The following is an 18,745-nucleotide window of genomic DNA, read 5'->3' on the forward strand; positions in this document are numbered from 1 at the left end:
AAGGCTTGATTCTGATACGATTTTGTAGGATTAAATGACATCACATATCATTGTGGCTTCGATATGGAAGACAGTTTAGAACAATGTAATATAGAACTAGGACCGATGTATTGGGAAATCAAAGAGGTATATTAATATCTGTTATCCTCATATCATGGTACACGTTATAATATTTTCTGTTTTAGATGAAAATCATATTTTGCTTAGATTTTCATTATATTAGATATGGGTCTGCATATGTTTTATTTGTTTAAGAAACGTTTACAGACTATATTAAGCATGAATAATGCTTTGTTAATTTTAGACTGCAGAACACATCATTCACAAATGAATATCTCGCTTAATTAGCCTACCAGAATTGATTATTGCTGTCAATCTTTTGTTTTGTGCTAACTGTCTTGTTTTATGTTTTTTGGCTCGAAACATGTTAGATTAATCTGACAAACTTATATTCAAAATATAAGCTGCAAATTTTATTTCAAAGATTATTTTCAAGTTTTTATTAAGTCACCTGAGTCACTCAGGTGACTTATTGCTATCGGTTTTCGTCTGTCGTTGTTCGTCGTGTGTCGACTGTCGTCCGTTAGCAGCTTTACATTTTGACCTCTTGAAAACTACAAAACTACATTTGTTACCATTTTTTAAAACATGCCTTAGAGAGTAAAATAAATTAAGCAATTCAAGACTTAAATCATCTCTTGGATCTGTTGGGGAAGAAACTAAATACACTGTAATGATTTTTAAGAGGTATTTAAGGATGACGTTTACTCAGAATGAAAAAAAATTCCACTGATGATAATGAAAAACCAACTACTGTGTGTTGTAGACCTTACATGGTAGTGTTATTCTTCACTTTCAAATAAGTAGGTAAATGACCTACTTTTTGAGTTAATGGCCATTGAATATTTTTTTGAAAATTGAAGAAAAATCCATAAAAAATTTACTCTATGATTGAAATTTTCTTCATTGTGAAGATAATACAAATTGCTTAATTCTTTGACAAATGAAATACAGTTTATGAATGGTAGTGACATTAAATAGATACAAAGAATTAAGTTTTCATTCACAATTTTTTAGGGTATTCTAGTCCGAATTTCCTCTATTAGTTTTCAAATTAATACCCATTTTTGATTCAATTTAACAAAAAACTGCATGATGATAATGCTAAAACATTTATAGTATTAAACTAAGTATAATCTCCTTTCTCTCCTGGCATAAAATTTATATGAGGTCAATGATCAAAATTTTGAGATATGGTGTCTTTTATCAGTTTTAAGCATTTTTCAATATTTTTGTAATGTGTGCCATACGATTATCTAAACGAAAAAGCAAGATAAAACCAACAGAAAATATGCAAAATTATGTTGACTAACAAATAAAATCTTAACTTTAGATATTATAGTACTACCAAAAATATTTCAGTGAAAAACCAGATCTGAAAAATTTAATCCGAATTTCCTCTGCTTTGCTAAAAGTCAAACTTTGTCAGAGCCTAATTCCATAATTTAGTAAAAATGTCGATTGTTATGTCAATAATAGTTCATTTCATAAATACTTTTTGTATTTAAAACATATTTTACTCATTAAATTTAACTTTTTAACAATCCGGATTTGAGAACTCAAACCCTGAGTAAACAAAGTCCTTAACCAAAAAAATCGAATTTTTTCTAACTAAAAGTCAAATTATTGTGAAATGTCTCCTACAGTTATTCTGTGTACATACTTTAGAACTGTTGACATCGGCTAGGTGTAAAAAGTACTTGTTATTTAGTCCCTTTGTCTTAATTTTAGTTAAACAATCTGTGGAACAAAATAATAAACTTAAGCTCTTTATTCCTTGCCATTATATAGTTTTTACAACTTGGTGATCTGAACAGTTCTTTTTTCCTAGATTTTCGCTAATTTGATGTGTATTCGCTGCGCCACCTTGAAGTCAATATCAAATTAACCGTCGTAATCAGATTATATCCCTTGGAAAATTTATCATATCTGTATTTCAACTCAATCACTTGTGAAACTTGATCAATTATAAGTCACAGTAAATATTAAAATGAACATGTATAATTTGTTTTTTAGCTCACCGAGACGAAGTCAGGGGGAGCTTATGCTATACCCTCGGCGTCGGTGTCGGCGTCGGCGTCGGCGTCCGGACCTGGTTAAAATTTTTGTTGCAGGTCCTATCTTCACCAAACTTACATGGATGATGCATCTGGACCTACTTATGGACTTGAAAGACTTGGATGCTGAATCTGAGTCCTAAATTTCAGATGCTGGAGGAGGTTAAGGTTGTTGGACCAGGTTAAAGTTTTTGTTGTAGGTGCCCTTTGATAGGAATATCTAAGTTACTGCAGGTCCGTACTTCACCAAACTTGCATGGATGGTGTGTCTTATGATACTGATGCACCAGACAGGCTTGAGTGCTCTGAATCTGAGCTATAGGTTTCGGATGCTGGAGGAGGTTAAGGTTTTTGGAGCAGGTTAAAGTTTTTGTTGCAGGTGCCCTTTGATAGCAATATCTAAGTTACTGCAGGTCCGTACTTCACCAAACTTGCATGGATGGTGTGTCTTATGATACTGATGCACCAGACAGGCTTGAGTGCTCTGAATCTGAGCTATAGGTTTCGGATGCTGGAGGAGGTTAAGGTTTTTGGAGCAGGTTAAAGTTTTTGTTGCAGGTGCCCTTTGATAGCAATATCTAAGTTACTGCAGGTCCGTACTTCACCAAACTTGCATGGATGGTGTGTCTTATGATACTGATGCACCAGACAGGCTTGAGTGCTGAATCTGAGCTATAGGTTTCGGATGCTGGAGGAGGTTAAGGTTTTTGGAGTAGGTTAAAGTTTTTGTTGCAGGTGCCCGTTGATAGCAATATCTAAGTTACTGCTGGTCCGTACTTCACCAAACTTGCATTGATGGTGTGTTTTATGATACTGATGCACCAGGCAGGCTTGGGTGCTGAATCTGAGCCATAGGTTTCGGATGCTGGAGGAGGTTAAGGTTTTTATAGCTGGTTAAATTTTTGGAAACGGGTGCCGTCTGATGATTATATCTTAATAGTTATTACTTGTCCTAACTTCACCAGACTTCCATGGATGGTGCGTCTTATGATACTGATGCACCTGACAGGTTTGAATGCTGAGTCTGAGTCATAGGTTTCAGATGCTGGATATGGTTAAGTTTTTTGGAACAGGTCACATGTTTAATAGATAATAGTACTATTTCAAACTTGCATAGTTGATTAAACTGTATTATGAATGAATCACAGAGGAAGCTTCAGATGCAGAGCTTGATCTCCATTATCAAGGATGCTAAAAATATATCTTAGTTATTACAGGTCCTAACTTCACCAAACTTGAATGGATGGTGTGTCTAATGATACAGATGCACCTGACAGGCATGGATGTTGAATCTGAGCCATAGGTTGCGGATGCTGGAGCAGGTTAAGGTTTTAATTGCTAGTGCCCTCTGATTATGATATCTTAGTTATTACTGGTCTGAACTTCACCAAACTTGCATGGAGATGCGTCTTATGTATACTGATGCACCTGACAGGCTTGATTGCTGAATCTGAGCCATAGGTTTCGGATGCTGGATGAGTTTTAGTTTTTTTTGGAACAGGTCACGTGTTTTATAGATGATAGCTTGCATAGTTGATTTAACTATATCATAAATGAAACGCAGAGGTTGCTTCAGATGCAGAGCCTGATCTCCATTATCAAGGATGCTAAAGAAATCTCCTACCTCACTCAAACCTGCTCGATAGAAAGATGTGTTTGTTGATAAATGATATAACATGATTCCTATGATATAGTACTGTTTGGTATGAAACAATATTGTTTAATATGACACAATATAATATCATATGTAATATTTTAAAAAGTTATATGATACGATATGATATTGTATCAATTTTTTTATATTTTATGTTATAATATTGTATCATGATATCGTTATGTATAGTATTGTATATTATGATACAATATTGTATAATATTATATTGTATTATTAATTTATTATTTTATCACATGATACTATTACATAAGATATTGCAAAATATAATATTGTATCCTATGATACAATATTGTATATTCTATAATATTGCATCATACGATATTGTATAATATGATATTAGTTTCTGTAATATAGAATTATATCACATGAAATTGTATAATATGATACTGTAATATTATATAATATTGTATCATACGATATTGTATAATATGATATTGGTTTTTAATATGATATATTATCACATCGCATGAAATTGTATTGTATGATACTGTAAAACATATTATTGTATCATATGATACAATATGTATAATATAATATTGTATTATATAATATTTTACTTTATCACATGATATTGTATCATTTGATATTGTAACGTGCTAACGCTACAATTTGGTTTGATTTGTTCTTCTGACACCAGGTACTTTTACTGGCAAGTACCCAACCCCAAATATAAGTAAATGAAATAAAGAGTCTGCTGTAAAGTTTCACAATTTATTGATACACCAACTATTTCTTACATGACAGAAAATAAATAAATTAATAGCCTCCTCAAAACAACATTAATTAAATTCCTGCCCTTTTCATTCACTGAAATACCCAAATAACTCCAGTAAATTCACAACAACTTTAATGTTAAATAGTCTGATTCAGAAAAATTCCGAATATGTGACTTAGACCTAACTAAAATTACCTATCCTGCTTTAAATATAAACACTGACAAAAATTCCCACAAAAGAAGTTTATAAGATCTGATTCAGATATTAATCTGAAAATATGACCTTAATTAATTATAATCCACTAATTAACTTTAAATTAATTGATCAGATTTCCAAATTATGGAAATATATGATCAAAACCTAATCTCTTAAACCCAATTAAATTTCCAATAAAATAAATTACTAACATCTTAAAACCCCCAAAATTGCAGACTAACGAAAATTAACGGATTCGCGCTATATATATCCCGTTCATATCCGTTAAACCTTATCACTTCTAAAATTCGTCTTCTAAAGACAGATTTTGCTTACAGTAAACGGAATACATCCTAAATAACATAGTTCTCTGAATAAAAATCACACACAATTAAAGTTAAACTTTTAAAACACCACTTTTAATTCAACATATCAAGTATCAATATAAAAATACAATTTTGTTTACTTACGATGTCAATTTCAATGGAATTCACCGGGTATGAATATTTATGAGGGTGAACTCTAAAATAGGAAGTTTGATCCGGAAGTAGAGGTCAACTTCGGAAAAGCAAAACAGAAATGCATACATGTGCAAGAAAAACAAGTGAAATACTCAATAAAGAGGAACTACAGAAACATGAGGATAAAGATACAAATAGATAATGATATTACAACCCTGTAAGTACATAAATAGCCTTTTAAAAATAAACACATAGGCTGTAAACGTATAACATAATATGATTTCGAATTTCCTCTGTTCTGAAACACGGTAACAATTTATAACAATATGAATAATGCATAAATAACAAGTGAGTTTCTACCAACCCTTAATATAGGATTCAACTCTTCCAGATCACATATATGTAATCTAGTTATAATCATGTTATAAACATTATTCACATAAATTCACATGGCAAAAGATACAGGGAAGGGGAAGTGTCAAAACGCATATTTTGACCTACATGTATTCAAAGATAAGAACCAAAACTCTACAATATGATACAATGTTGTATCAAATTATATTGTATCATATATTACAATATCATATTATGTATTAAAAATGATACAGTATCATACAATTTCATACTATATTATACAATATAATATCATATGTTTCAATGTTATGATGTATTATGTAATATGATATTGTAATATAATATTATATTGTTTTATATATAATGATATTGTATTATTTGATCAAATACAATAACGTAAAACACAATACAATGTCATATCATATGTTACAATATCATATCTCATCATTGTTTATTATGGTATTTTATTGTATTATATGATTTATGTTGTAATATGATAGGATGCAATATTTAATGTTATATTATTGTATTGATTAACAAATGAACATATGATTATCATGCAGTTTTTTAACAGATGATATACGATATTGTGTCAAAACAGAATCCATGAATATCCAAGATCATAAAGTATGATTTTCATTTAATATGATAAAGGTGGTCTCTTAAAGGTGAGGTCTCATAAGGGTGATGTCTCGTCTCGGTGAGCTTTGTAATCTATGATTACCTATGTTTTTTTTTTATCAGAAACTGTAAGTTAAGTTTATTTTTCTGAGTTATTGCCTGTGTCGGGTACTCCGACCATCGATTTGTTTATCCACGGTTGTAAACAAATATATCAAATATTTTTTGAAATGTTATTTTGTTTAATTATTTGTTGGGGTTTCTTTAATGTTTTTGACAATTTTCAGCCTAATTTTTTACTTTACAAGGAAAGCATTCGAGTTGTCTCAATAATTTCCGAACAACCCTTGCATGTTTTATTTCATGAAATCTACTTTAATTTCCTGTGCAATGTATGCCTGTTAGCATTTTAAATGAAACTGTAAATATTATATTTGATTGAGCATGCAATGCCTGCAGGTGTCTTTTTACCAAAAGTTTACAATTTTAGGCCCCTGAAGCTAGGGTGTAAATAATGCAAGATTTTCCTGACCCTTGCCTCCTCCCCCTCCCCAATGTTTGGACTACTGATTGATGTTTGCAAACGCCAAATGAAAATGGGGCACTTGTTGGAGGAGTCGTGCCTTATTGTTTCAACTCATAATTAAAGCTTACGAGAAACTCTCAGCGAGGTCAATCTAAGGGCTTGGGTTCTCAGGTGGACGCCAAGACCTATGAGCCTCTTGAATACGTTTTAAGTGACACGTCATTTTGAGCTCAAAAGTTTTTTAAGAATTGAGTAAAATTATATTCAGAGGTTCTGTTTTATGCAATAACATTATATAATACACATATTTCACAATTCTTTTACCAATTGTTTTGAATAAATATAATTTTTATTTACATAAAAGGATTTTGATGAATCCTTAGACGACGGGTACCATCTTGATAACAACCGCTTTCTGATGACCAAAGTCTCGATCTATTCTCCTGAAAGTTTCTTTTTGTTTTCCGTCAACAATGTAAGCGTAGGTGAGTAATCAGTAAATATTTTTATATAAAACTTTTTTACATAACAATTTACAACAATCTTTTAAATGAAAATGCAATACGTGTTTTTAGACCGAGAGAGTTGTCTACAGGCGAAATACTTTATCAAATATGAAGAAAAGCAAATGTTGAGAATTCAGGTAGTAAAAGACAACAACCTTCTGAATAACATATTGTTCCAAGGGAAGGGGTGGTCAACAGCACGTGTTCCTCTGAACGCTTCGTCCAATATGAAGGTACATTAATATAAATGTGTTAGAAATATTCATGAATACAAATCTTTGCACAATTAACAAAATCACTAATCAACTGAATTAAAAGTTACATAACACGATTGTAATAAGTTTTCCTTTTATTGAAAACCCAAAATGGAATAGAAAAATGTTTAGTAATGGAATTGTGTTAAACAGTCAGTTCATACTAACAACTCTGATTTACTGAATAGACTTATTACTATTTTTGAGATGGTTGACGACAGTTGTTTGTTATTGTCATTTTAATATTTTGATGAAGTAAAATAAGATAATACTGTCAAAGACCAATCCAACACCAAATTTCGTTTGTATCAAAATTTTTTTCATCTGAGCATCTATGAATCAGAAAAATTAAATACTTTTTACATCCTTACCCGTACAAACAAAAATAAAAACGCTGTTTTAAAAATAATTTGCTATGGATTTTCTGTAGATTTATTTCATTGGATATTCGAGCAGGAGTTCTCCTATTATGATAGACGACATTATCATCACGGCTAAATCTTGTGGTAACTATCAGTATTACACATGTATTCCATTTTCTTTTAATGATCAATTGCCAACAGTAATTAGGGCAAATTTTGTTTGCGCTACAGTTGGCTGCAGCCCATGGTACTACGGTGCTAATTGTGAAAAAATGGCAGAGTGTAATCGTGACAACACGGTTTCGTTTGGTGACAGAGGGGAGTGTCACTGCAAGAAAAATTGGTTTGGGGACAGGTGCAACTGTTCCAAAATAGAAAACGACGCTTGTTTTAGAGATGGAGAGATATGCAGGAACGGACAATGTAGATGTAAAGACGGTTACACCAGAGCGGGAACAGGTTGTAGAGGTAAGTACTGTTTCTACATTCTTACAAGGAATAGAGAATTATAAATGTAATAAATATATTATAAAACGTGTGATATGTGTTATATATTTTTTTTAACGGTTTCATCTTCTTTAATTAAATCTTTATTCTCAACGTAATTATGAGTATTGTTCTTTAAAGCTGAACACTACTAAAATAAGCCATTGTTAGCCATATTTTTCTTTCATCACCGCTATCCCTTCAATACCTTATCGCAGACATCTAGGCATTTGAAGTACTTCGCTCTACATGTACATCTGAAGATGTCGCCGCGTTAAGCGCGGTTAAATTATCAAATTTGACACTCTTCTGCCAAGCCAGGGGGAATTCAGACTAAAATAAACAGGTACAAACATCATTTACAAAGAGAAAATATACATAAAAAGGACTTAATGCACGAAATCTCAGACCACAGAAGCAGGAATACAACACGTCGGCCACTAGTATCAGGTGTGCAATCGGTAATGAAATTGAAGGGCTTATATTACTGTATGGCAGTGCCTATTTATGAGCGTTGCTCAGCTTTACAATACGCCCGAACAAGTTGATTGACATTAGATTGTAGTTAAACATGTTATGTATGGTTTGTTTTTATTTAGATATTGATGAATGTAAATTTCTCTGCAAAAGTCAAGCACAGGAGTGTACAAATACTGATGGATCGTATACATGCGTGTGTAAAAATGGCACTCGTGGAGATGGAAACATATGTTCAGGTATGCGTGATGATTGATTCAAATCATATTCTACAAATGTAACTGTAAGAAATAGTTTAAAAGTGTATACACTCAACAAAACTTCTAAGTGTTCACCCAGTATAATATTTTTACTGTATGAAATAAGTACATCCATTTGTCTTGTCGTCTGTTGAGGAGACTGCAGGTTTAAATCTTTGCGAAATATCGCTTTCCGGTTTGATTGAACATGCTCCGAGCTTTTGGATTGTTTTAGTTGCCGATGATAACGACGTTAGACTTATCAGAAAAGAAAAATTATATCCAAATAACGTTTCTTTCAAATTGCCTACTATTGAAAACAATGTTTAGGACAAAATAAACAGGGAGTTTAAAGCGAGTACAGCATGTCGTAGAAACAATGCAGACACCAATATCCCAGCGATTTGGCTGGGTTTTATTTCATTTATCATTTTATCCATGTTAATTTTTTTCCTGTTTAAACTATCACCAGAGACATCATTATACGCAAACGCAGAAAAATATCATTTAATGTTTTGACGTTTAATCACGGGTAATTGATTTAAATCGTTGTTGTCTTGTTTTATCTGTGCTATTGATTAAAAGACATGTCAGCTACGAAATGTTGAAAATTTCAGTTTATTTCATTTCTTAATATTTAAATTCTATTTATGAAAGTGAACACTTAGACGTTTTGTTGAGTGTATTGTATCAATATTTTCGGAGCCTCCTTTACATAGAATTTGTTGCACGCCGAAATTGATTTTGTCCACAATTAAACTATTTTAAGATTCGGATCTTGCTCTCATTAATGGAACATCGCCACAAGAAGGTACTCTTGTAATTTGGAAACAAGGTGCTTGGGGAGCGCTCTGTATGGACTTTGATTTGTTCACTGGCATCACAGCTTGCAATACCATGTTTAAAGACATGTATGTTCAACTACATCAAATAAAACAAAACATATTCAAGTTATTTTTTTAAAAAATTATATTTGTACTTTAATTTACATTTAAACTGACTTTATATTTTTATTCAGCTTTTGTATTCACATGTCCCTCTTTCTGCCAAAATTTGAGTTTGTACACTTGTTTCATCTTTTAAACTCCTTTTATTATGAAGCCACATGGTGACTGTTTTTATAAATGAAAACTTGGTCAAAACATCCTTTTAAAAATATATTAAGCAAACATACGATAAAATAAACAGGACAAAAAAGTAAATACCGGTATATAACTTGATATGTTGCAGAAGAGGGTTTCAGAAAGTTTTTAGCTATTTAAATACGTATTTGTTAGCCTTTTTTAAAATTCAAAATACCAACAAAGCCTTTTTTTGAACATATATTCTATTAATGATATACTAATGATTGATTAGACCAAATAGTGTGAGTGATATTTGTACATGTTGTTTAACATACCGCTAAGTGCAATTAGGAAAATATATATGACTGCTTCATGTTGTGCAATGGTGCATGATTGAGTTACATGTGTATATTTTATCTTTTATTTAAAGATGTCCTTTTAGGTTCAGAGAAAAACGAAAACATGTGCCTTTTTTATACATAACCCTTGTAGTAACTCTTGTTTGTTATCATTTAGATTCGGTGTATACATCACAAAAAGAGGATATTACCGCTCTACCAATGGAGTTGCCTACACTTCTCCAAAATGTAACCGTAGAGGGACTTTTGACTTTGAAAATTGCGATGTTACTTTTGAACCTTGTGATACGGAAAAAGATGCATTATATTTAAATTGTGGAGGTAAATTGTTTTGCCACTACCTTATGTGCTTATTTTTCATCAGAATCTTATTTAGATTGGTATATGTTCAAATTAAGTCTTTGGCCTGAAAACATTCCTCTCTCTTTTTGTTTTTGCATCAGTTTTATTATCTTTATTTAGAGCGAAGGAAAAGAAAATATGTACTTAACACATTTCTTTAAGTTCTAAAAAGACCAGTTGTGTATACCTTTAACATTTAATTGTACAACTGATATTTAAAATTTTAGAAATGGATGAGAATTTTTAGATGTGATGTATTTTGAACACATAACTATGTAAGGGTTGATACGCGGCTTCACGAGGACACACTGTGCGCGCCAGTAGCAGTCTTATTGCAGCCATTTTACGCATGGGCTTTGTTTTTTATTATATGATTAGACTATGGTTTGATTGGAAGTGACGGTAATTAGATAAACAATTAACATATTCTGAGATAAATATGCTCTGGTCAAAGTTTTTAGTGATAGCAAAAATGATAGCCTTTGATAAAACAATGCTCTTTATTAAACATAAATACTAAAAACTGAAAATATATATTTTGTACATTGGCACTATATAGCATTACAGACCAAGTGGGTCCCTGGCACCCAAGGTGATCCATATCTAGAGGGCCTCTTCGGAGGTACTATCTCAGATTTGGATGTATGATGAAATGAAAATTGCTGTAAAGGTTAACTTGAGGTTAATACACAAAGATTGGGCAAATGAGTAATCAATTTAAACTCCCTATTCAAAAAGGTCTGTCCAAGCATCAATGATATAATATGGGCAATTGAGTGAAACAATGCAACAAATTATAAAATTACTAAGTCAATGTAAGGTCGTTTTCCGTTTAGGGGATTTTATGATTCATATAATTGTCGTAGATTAAGAGTTATATTTTGTAAAAAAAAAATAATCTTGCTTTATTGTGAAATATAAGTAACATATATAATGATTGAATGCAAGGACACCGTTGTGTAATAATTTTGATTTATTAAGTTATCTTTGACAAATAAATTGAAAGCATTGTTGAACAAAAAATTGAAATGGTATGTAAAAAAAGGGGTAATTAAGGTTTGCATTCGATAGTAATATAAGTACGTTGTAAAACAATGATGGATATAAAAGCAAGAGAATTTATCTTTAAAGTTAATGTTAAGTTGTCATTTACAACTGTTGTAGTATGCGGTGGAAAGTACACTTCCGAGTTTGGACTCGTTGAGCCGCCTCCACAACTACCTGGAAACACACTATGTTCCTTTTTGTTGTCACCAACCGATGCCAAAACTATTAACGCCACATTTATCACATTTTCACTTGGTTCAACGGGTGAAAGTCGATCCAAACGATTTTACAAATCATGTCAAGACGCCGACACTTATATTGAGGTATTTAGATCTTTATGATGTTAACTATTACTTGAATAAGCAAGTTAAGTAATTTACAGAAAAATAAAGAAGAGCGATTTAAATCGGTTAGTTTTTCTGTAAATTTTTGATAATCAAGCCTTGATATAAACATAAAGTATATACTAACCGTTTTTTAAATACTTGGACAATGGCCAATTTAATGACTGCATGTATAGTGTAGTGTAAGAGTAATTGTCCTCTTGATTCTCTGTACAATTGCTATTTTGTAAGTAGGTTTATGTTCATCAACCATTAGACGATAGGTATTATGTTCTTCAATTATAAACCAAACCTGTTACATTACCTATATATGGAATTTGTGTTCACGTAGTTAGATTTTAATGAGGAAGCCATTACTTTTGAATACACTTTTTGTCTGCTATTACTGATGGTTCTTGGAGAGGTTTCTTATTTTGGCTATTTTTAGGATTTCATCTCGCTTTATTCTTGTCCAGAAATACAAAAAACCTTTACGTTACAATTATTTCATATTCATGTCCTTTTGTACTTTCTATACAAGTATCAAGTTATCATCTCATTATTAATATGAAAGGGGTCGAGGGGATATCTTGGTCCAGAGTATAATACAGACTGGCAGAATATATTTTGTTAGCTCACCTGATCTGAAAACTCAATTCAGCTTTTCTGATCACTTTTGTCCGGCGTCCGTCTGTCCTTCCGTCTGTTGTCTGTAAACTGTTTAGCTCACCTGCGCTAAAAGCTTAAGTGAGCTATTCTGATCGCATTTTGTCCGTCGTCCGTCAGTCCGTCTGTCCGTCTGTTAACTTTTACATTTTGAATTTGAAAAAAATAAAACCGCTTGGCCAATTTCAACCAAATATGGCACAAAGCATCCTTATGGTAAGGCAAATATAAATTGCAGAAATGAAAGACCTATCTTTATTCAAAGCGAAGAAAACCTCGAAACTGTAGAAAAAGGGGGGGTGCATTTTTAAAAATCTTCTTCTCAAGAACTACTGAGTCAAATTCAACGGTGTTTAGCATAAATTATCCTTATATATATATTATATCGTCATCCATATCTCAAAAACCTCTTTGAAGCGGCCATTTTGAACGTATGAGAAATGGGTCAATCTGACAAAAATGAATATGGTTGTTGTGGAACAGTTTGCGTGCGAAAGGAATATTTGAAACATGAAAGATACATTAATGCCGATTTTGTGAAGTAGATTGAGATTAGATATTCCAATGTGTTGAAATTTTCACCTTTGACGTAGGTTTTAGCTTGTTTTGATTTTCGTCTCTTTTTCATAAATAACAGTTTATTACTTAGGGGAACTATCGCCTGTATTTTGTAATTATTACGTATCAATCAAATATAGACATCGGAAAATAAGACAGCTGACTGTTACTTGCGGAAAATAAGATACATTAACAGGTACGGTAGTTTAACAACTAAAATACAAATTCTAATGGTAATACAGTATGGTATTTGCGTAATAGCTGATTTGTCAGTGTTTTCTCTTGTCTATTTAGTCTAAACGGAAATTAATTTTGCTGATGGAAATACTAAGTGTGTGTACATGTAGCAGAGACATAAATAATTGTTAGCTCACCTGAGGTGAAATATACAGAGAAATATCTTTAAAAATATTTTTCTCAAAAATCAAGTCGCCAGAAAAGCTGTAACTTGTGTTGAAGCATCCTCAAGTAGTGTAGATTCAAGCTTGTCCAAACCATGATCCCCGGGGGGTACGGTAGGGATCAATTTTTTAGTAATAAGTGTATAGAGAAAAATCATTTAAAATCTTCTTCTCAAAAACCAGTTAGCCAGAAAAGCTGTAACTTGTGTAGCTGCAGGTCTATAGCTCCCGGTCTAAAAAAATTCGGATGGACGACCAGGTCCAGGACCAGTCGGGAGCTACAGACCCGCAGCTATAACTTGTGTGGAAGCATCTTCAGGTAGTGTAGATTCATTTTTTTTTCTTCAAATCATGATCCCCGGGGGTAAGGTGGGGCCACAATGGGGGGGGGGGGCGAAATTTTTACATAAGAATACATAGAAATAAATCTTCTCAACAAAAACTAGTAGGCCAGAAAAGCTGTAACTTGTTTTGAAGCATCCTCAGGTAATGTAGATTCAATTTGTTCAAACCATGCATTCAGGGGGTAGGGTGGGGCCACCATGGTGGGGGGGGGGGTCAAATAATGTTGGTGCGTGTAATTCGGTACGATCTCTACGTAATGGTTGATTAATGCAACATGTTCTATAAGATGCTCAGCAATATCAATCTAAACGGAGATAATTCTCGCTACTAGAAATATATAACTTAAGTATATATGTGATGAAAAAAATTTGAGTTTTCTCTTGTTTTAATTGTTTACAAATTCCTATAATTTTACTAACCTGAGAGTCAAGCTTCGAGTTATAAGCAAGATACAGAGCTTTGCGCACAATGATACTATACGTTTGTACACAATGCTGAGGTCATGCTTTAGTTTGTTTATATTTTAAATGCAGCTATGCTTAAGTTGAAAGTTGAATATCTTAAGTTGAATGTAATAAACTCATGTAAACAAAAACATGACTCAAACCAAGCTATGTATCTTGCTTATAATTCTACGATTGACGCTGAAATTTTGGTTGATCAATAGAAATGTCTTGCTATTAGGATGATATGCTGTAACTACTTTCTGGTGCCCCTTCTTCAACGACGAATTGCATAAAATCTACACAAATTTTTGATAGTTTTTCGAACACAAGTAAATGAAAACGACGCCTTTTAAACGGTTTCCATAGTCCTGATACATTATTATTATTATTAGGATAAAAGCATTATCGGTGTTCTTCAAAAAATTATTGCAACGGAAAATCATCTTTGTTTGTGCACATTTGTTGTTTTTTAATAAAGATGAAAATATTGGATGGGCCTTGGTACAATAGAGCGACATGCCTGTCAATACAGTTATTTGAATTATAGCTCTTTAACATTTGTGACAACATTTTTCAGTTAAGTTTATTCTTCAACCAAGTGAGTAAGGATATGAAACTTCATAAGAAATGAATTCATGCCTGGATATGACAGTCGTCTATAATGGAGAAGGCCAATTACATTTTTTAATGTTTTTAATTTGAGGAATTGGGCGCATTCATTCTGGTGCATTGGGGTACACTTTTCTTCTTTCATATATAATTTTAAAAAAAAAATACAATAACTATAGTAGAGGGAGAAATTGTACTTTTATGCTCTCATGTATTTTAATCGTTTTATAAAGTGATGGGGGAGGGGGTGGCGCTAAAATAAAGGGGACTGAAAGTTAACCGTGAACACCAACTGAAATTTTAGTTATTTATATTGCATATGGTCTTTTTTTCGGTAAAAATGGTATTCCATAAAGGTAAATATGTCAAAGATTAAGTATATGCAAAAATAAGTGAAAATTCGGATATTCATATTTGGTTAATCTACCGAGGGGCCACATGGCACAATATAACCCCAGTGTTGCTCAGGTGAGCGATGTGGCCCATTGGGCCTCTTGTTACATTTTTGATTACTTCTCCTGAACCACTTGATCAATTTCAACCAAACTTGGCACAAAATATAATTGGGTAAAGGGGATTCACTTTTGTCAAAATAAAGGGCCACACCCTATTTGAAGGGGAAATAATTAGGATTTATTGTCCCCCGCCGCAACGCGGTGCGGGGACATAGAAATGCCGGGCGTCCGTCCGTGCGTCCGTGCGTCCGTGTGTCCGTGCGTCCGTGCGTCCGTGTGTCCGTGCGTCTGTGCGTCCGTGTGTCCGTCCGTCACACTTTTTTGTAAGCGCTCTCATGCCTACAAATTTTGACGGATTTTCATTAAATTTATACCAAATGTATATACCACTATTACCTTGGTCAAGTTCGAAAATCAGCATTGGTTGATACTTTTTGTTGGAGTTATGAGACTTTGACCACAATAATGACTCTGTTTTATCCAAAAATTGACCTTGTAAGCGCTCTCATGCCTACAAATTTTGACGGATTTTCATTGAATTTATACCAAATGTTTATACTACTATTACCTTGGTCAAGTTCGAAAATCAGCATTGATTGATACTTTTTGTTGGAGTTATGGGACTTTGACCGCAATAATGACTCTGTTTTATCCAAAAATTGACCTTGTAAGCGCTCTCATGCCTACAAATTTTGACAGATTTTCATTAAATTTATACCAAATGTTTATACCACTAATACCTTGGTCAAGTTCGAAAATCAGCATTGGTTGATACTTTTTGTTGGAGTTATGGGACTTTGACCGCAATAATGACTCCGTTTTATCCAAAAATTGGCCTTGTAAGTGCTCTCATGCCTACAAATTTTGACGGATTTTCATTAGATTTATACCAAATGTTTATATCAATAATACTTTGGTCAAGTTCGAAAATCAGCATTGGTCGATCCTTTTTGTTGGAGTTATGGGACTTTGACCACAATAATGACTCCAGTTTATCCGAAAATTGGCCTTGTAAGCGCTCTCATGCCTACAAATTTTGACGGATTTTCATTAAATTTATACTAAATGTTTATACCACTAATACCTTGGTCAAGTTCCTAAATCAGCCTTGGTCGATGGACTCGATACTAGACAGCTTGACCGGCGGGGGACCCAGGAATTCTATTCTTGTTGAAAATTTGATGATATACTTAAAAAATCTTGTTCTCAAAAACCATTTGGCCAGGAAAGCTGAAACTTGTGTGGAAGCATCCTCAGAAAATGAAAAAATTCATTTTGTTCAAATCATGGTCTCCGGGGGTAAGGTTGACCCACAATGGGGAGTCAAAGTTTTACATAGGAGTATACAGTATACATAGGAGTTCATCTTTAAAAATCTTCTCCACAAAAAACATTTGGCCAGACAAGCTGAAATTTGTGTGGAATCACCCTCAAATAGTTAAGATGCAAGCTTGTTCAAATCCCCAGGGGGTAATATGGGACCACCAAGGGGGAGGGGGGGGGGGTCAAAGTTTTACATATGAGTATAGAATTAAACTTTCAAAATTTACTTCTCAAAAACCAATTGGCCAGAAAAGCTGAAACTTGTGTGGAAGCATCCTTATATAGTTTAGATTTAAGTCTGTTCAGATCATGGTCTCGGAGGGTAAGGTGGGGCCATTATGGGTGGAGGGGGTCGAATTTTACATAGGAACATATAGAGTTAATCTTTAAAAATCTTCTTGTCAACCACCATTAGGCCAGAAAAGCTGAACTTTGTGTGGAAGCATCCTTAGAAAGAGTAGATTCAAGTTTGTTCAAATCATGGTCCCCAGGAGTAAGGTGGGACCACAGTGGGGTGGGGGTGGAAGTTTTAACTAGAAATATATCTTTGGAAATCTTCTAGTCATATACCATTATGAACGAAAAGATGAATTTTGCGGGGAAGCATCTTCAAATAGTGTAGATTCAAGTTTGCTCAAATCCTTGTCCCTGGGGGTAAGGTGGGGCCACAGTGGTGGGGGGTCAAAATTTTAAATAAGAATATAAAGAAATTTTTTATTATCCGGGTTTTCCGAAGGAAAAATCCGGTTATTAAAATGGTGAAAATGGCGGGCGGGCGGGCGGGCGGCTGCCAAAAGGGTACCCTCATTGTACGGATAACTCCTCCTACAGTTTTCAAGAAAGGAAGTTGTTCTTTTGCAGATCAATTGTACATATATCAGAGGTGTGCATATTGCTAGGATTTTGATTTCCTATAATTCATGAAAAAATACCAGCTTTTGAACTTAGTCATTTTTTGGCAAAATATTGCATATAGGGTACCATCATTGTACGGATAACTCCTCCTACATTTTTCAAGATAGGAAGTGGTTCTTTTGCAGATCAATTGTACATATATCAGAGGTGTGCATATTGCTAGGATTTGATTTCTGATAATTTATGAAAAAATACCAGCTTTTGAACTTAGTCATTTTTTGGCAAAATATTGCATATAGGGTACACCATTTCACTGGATATGGTTTGACATGGATTATGGATACAGTTCACTTAAAAGAAAACCCGGTTTGCTGTCACATTGACAGTTTTTTTTAAAAATCTTTTACTCAGAACACGACTGACCAGAAAACTTGTGTGAAGTATCATCAGGTAGGGTAGATTAAAGTTTGATCAAATTATAATCCTCGATGGTAGGATAGGGTGTAATGGGGACCGGTCATTTCTTTACAAAGGAATATAATAAGAAAAATCTTTTTTTAATAACGCCATTTTCCTAGAAAAAGTGCAACATTAGCGAAAGTAACCTTAGATAGTGCAGATTTAAATTCGTCAAAATCATATTTTTCATGAGTAAGATGGAGCCACATGGGGGAAGGGTCCAATTTTACAAAGAAACTCAAATGTTATAATATATGGTTTAACTTATATGAAAGCATTTTAACATATTTTGGATTTTTAAAAATTGTTTAGACTTTGGCGTTTGGATAATTCTTTGGCTTCACAAGTTTGATGTAGGTTTATATCCCATTTGATTTAAATCTTCCTTAGAACTGTAATGCTCAATATGTGAAAAGACTATATTGTGACAAAAAGGGATCAATTATAAACAGGATATCCAGAGAAAAAAATATTTTTTAAATACAGGATCTGTTAGTTGTCCAT

The 18,745-nt window shown here is 33.2% G+C and overlaps 1 protein-coding gene across 2 annotated transcripts in view; it reads left to right on the plus strand.

Moving 5' to 3' along the window:
- LOC105319839 (uncharacterized) overlaps positions 1-18,745 on the plus strand; it is a 92,057-nt gene that overhangs the window by 56,953 nt on the left and 16,359 nt on the right. Inside the window, exons 46-55 of one of the 2 annotated variants that reach the window (XR_010714370.1) lie at positions 29-126; positions 7,030-7,150; positions 7,241-7,404; positions 7,856-7,931; positions 8,019-8,255; positions 8,873-8,989; positions 9,759-9,900; positions 10,570-10,733; positions 10,982-11,156; positions 11,919-12,057. Coding sequence is in view for 1 of the 2 variants with exons in the window: in XM_034454962.2 (XP_034310853.1) it covers positions 29-126; positions 7,030-7,150; positions 7,241-7,404; positions 7,856-7,931; positions 8,019-8,255; positions 8,873-8,989; positions 9,759-9,900; positions 10,570-10,733; positions 11,919-12,124 (1,325 nt within the window). In the remaining variant the exon portion in view is untranslated. Of the gene's footprint in view, positions 1-28; positions 127-7,029; positions 7,151-7,240; positions 7,405-7,855; positions 7,932-8,018; positions 8,256-8,872; positions 8,990-9,758; positions 9,901-10,569; positions 10,734-10,981; positions 11,157-11,918; positions 12,125-18,745 lie in introns of those variants that run through there. The other variant, XM_034454962.2, reaches the window with a different exon arrangement.

Source organism: Magallana gigas, chromosome 5 (assembly GCF_963853765.1).
Source record: "Magallana gigas chromosome 5, xbMagGiga1.1, whole genome shotgun sequence".
NCBI classification, from domain to species: domain Eukaryota; kingdom Metazoa; phylum Mollusca; class Bivalvia; order Ostreida; family Ostreidae; genus Magallana; species Magallana gigas.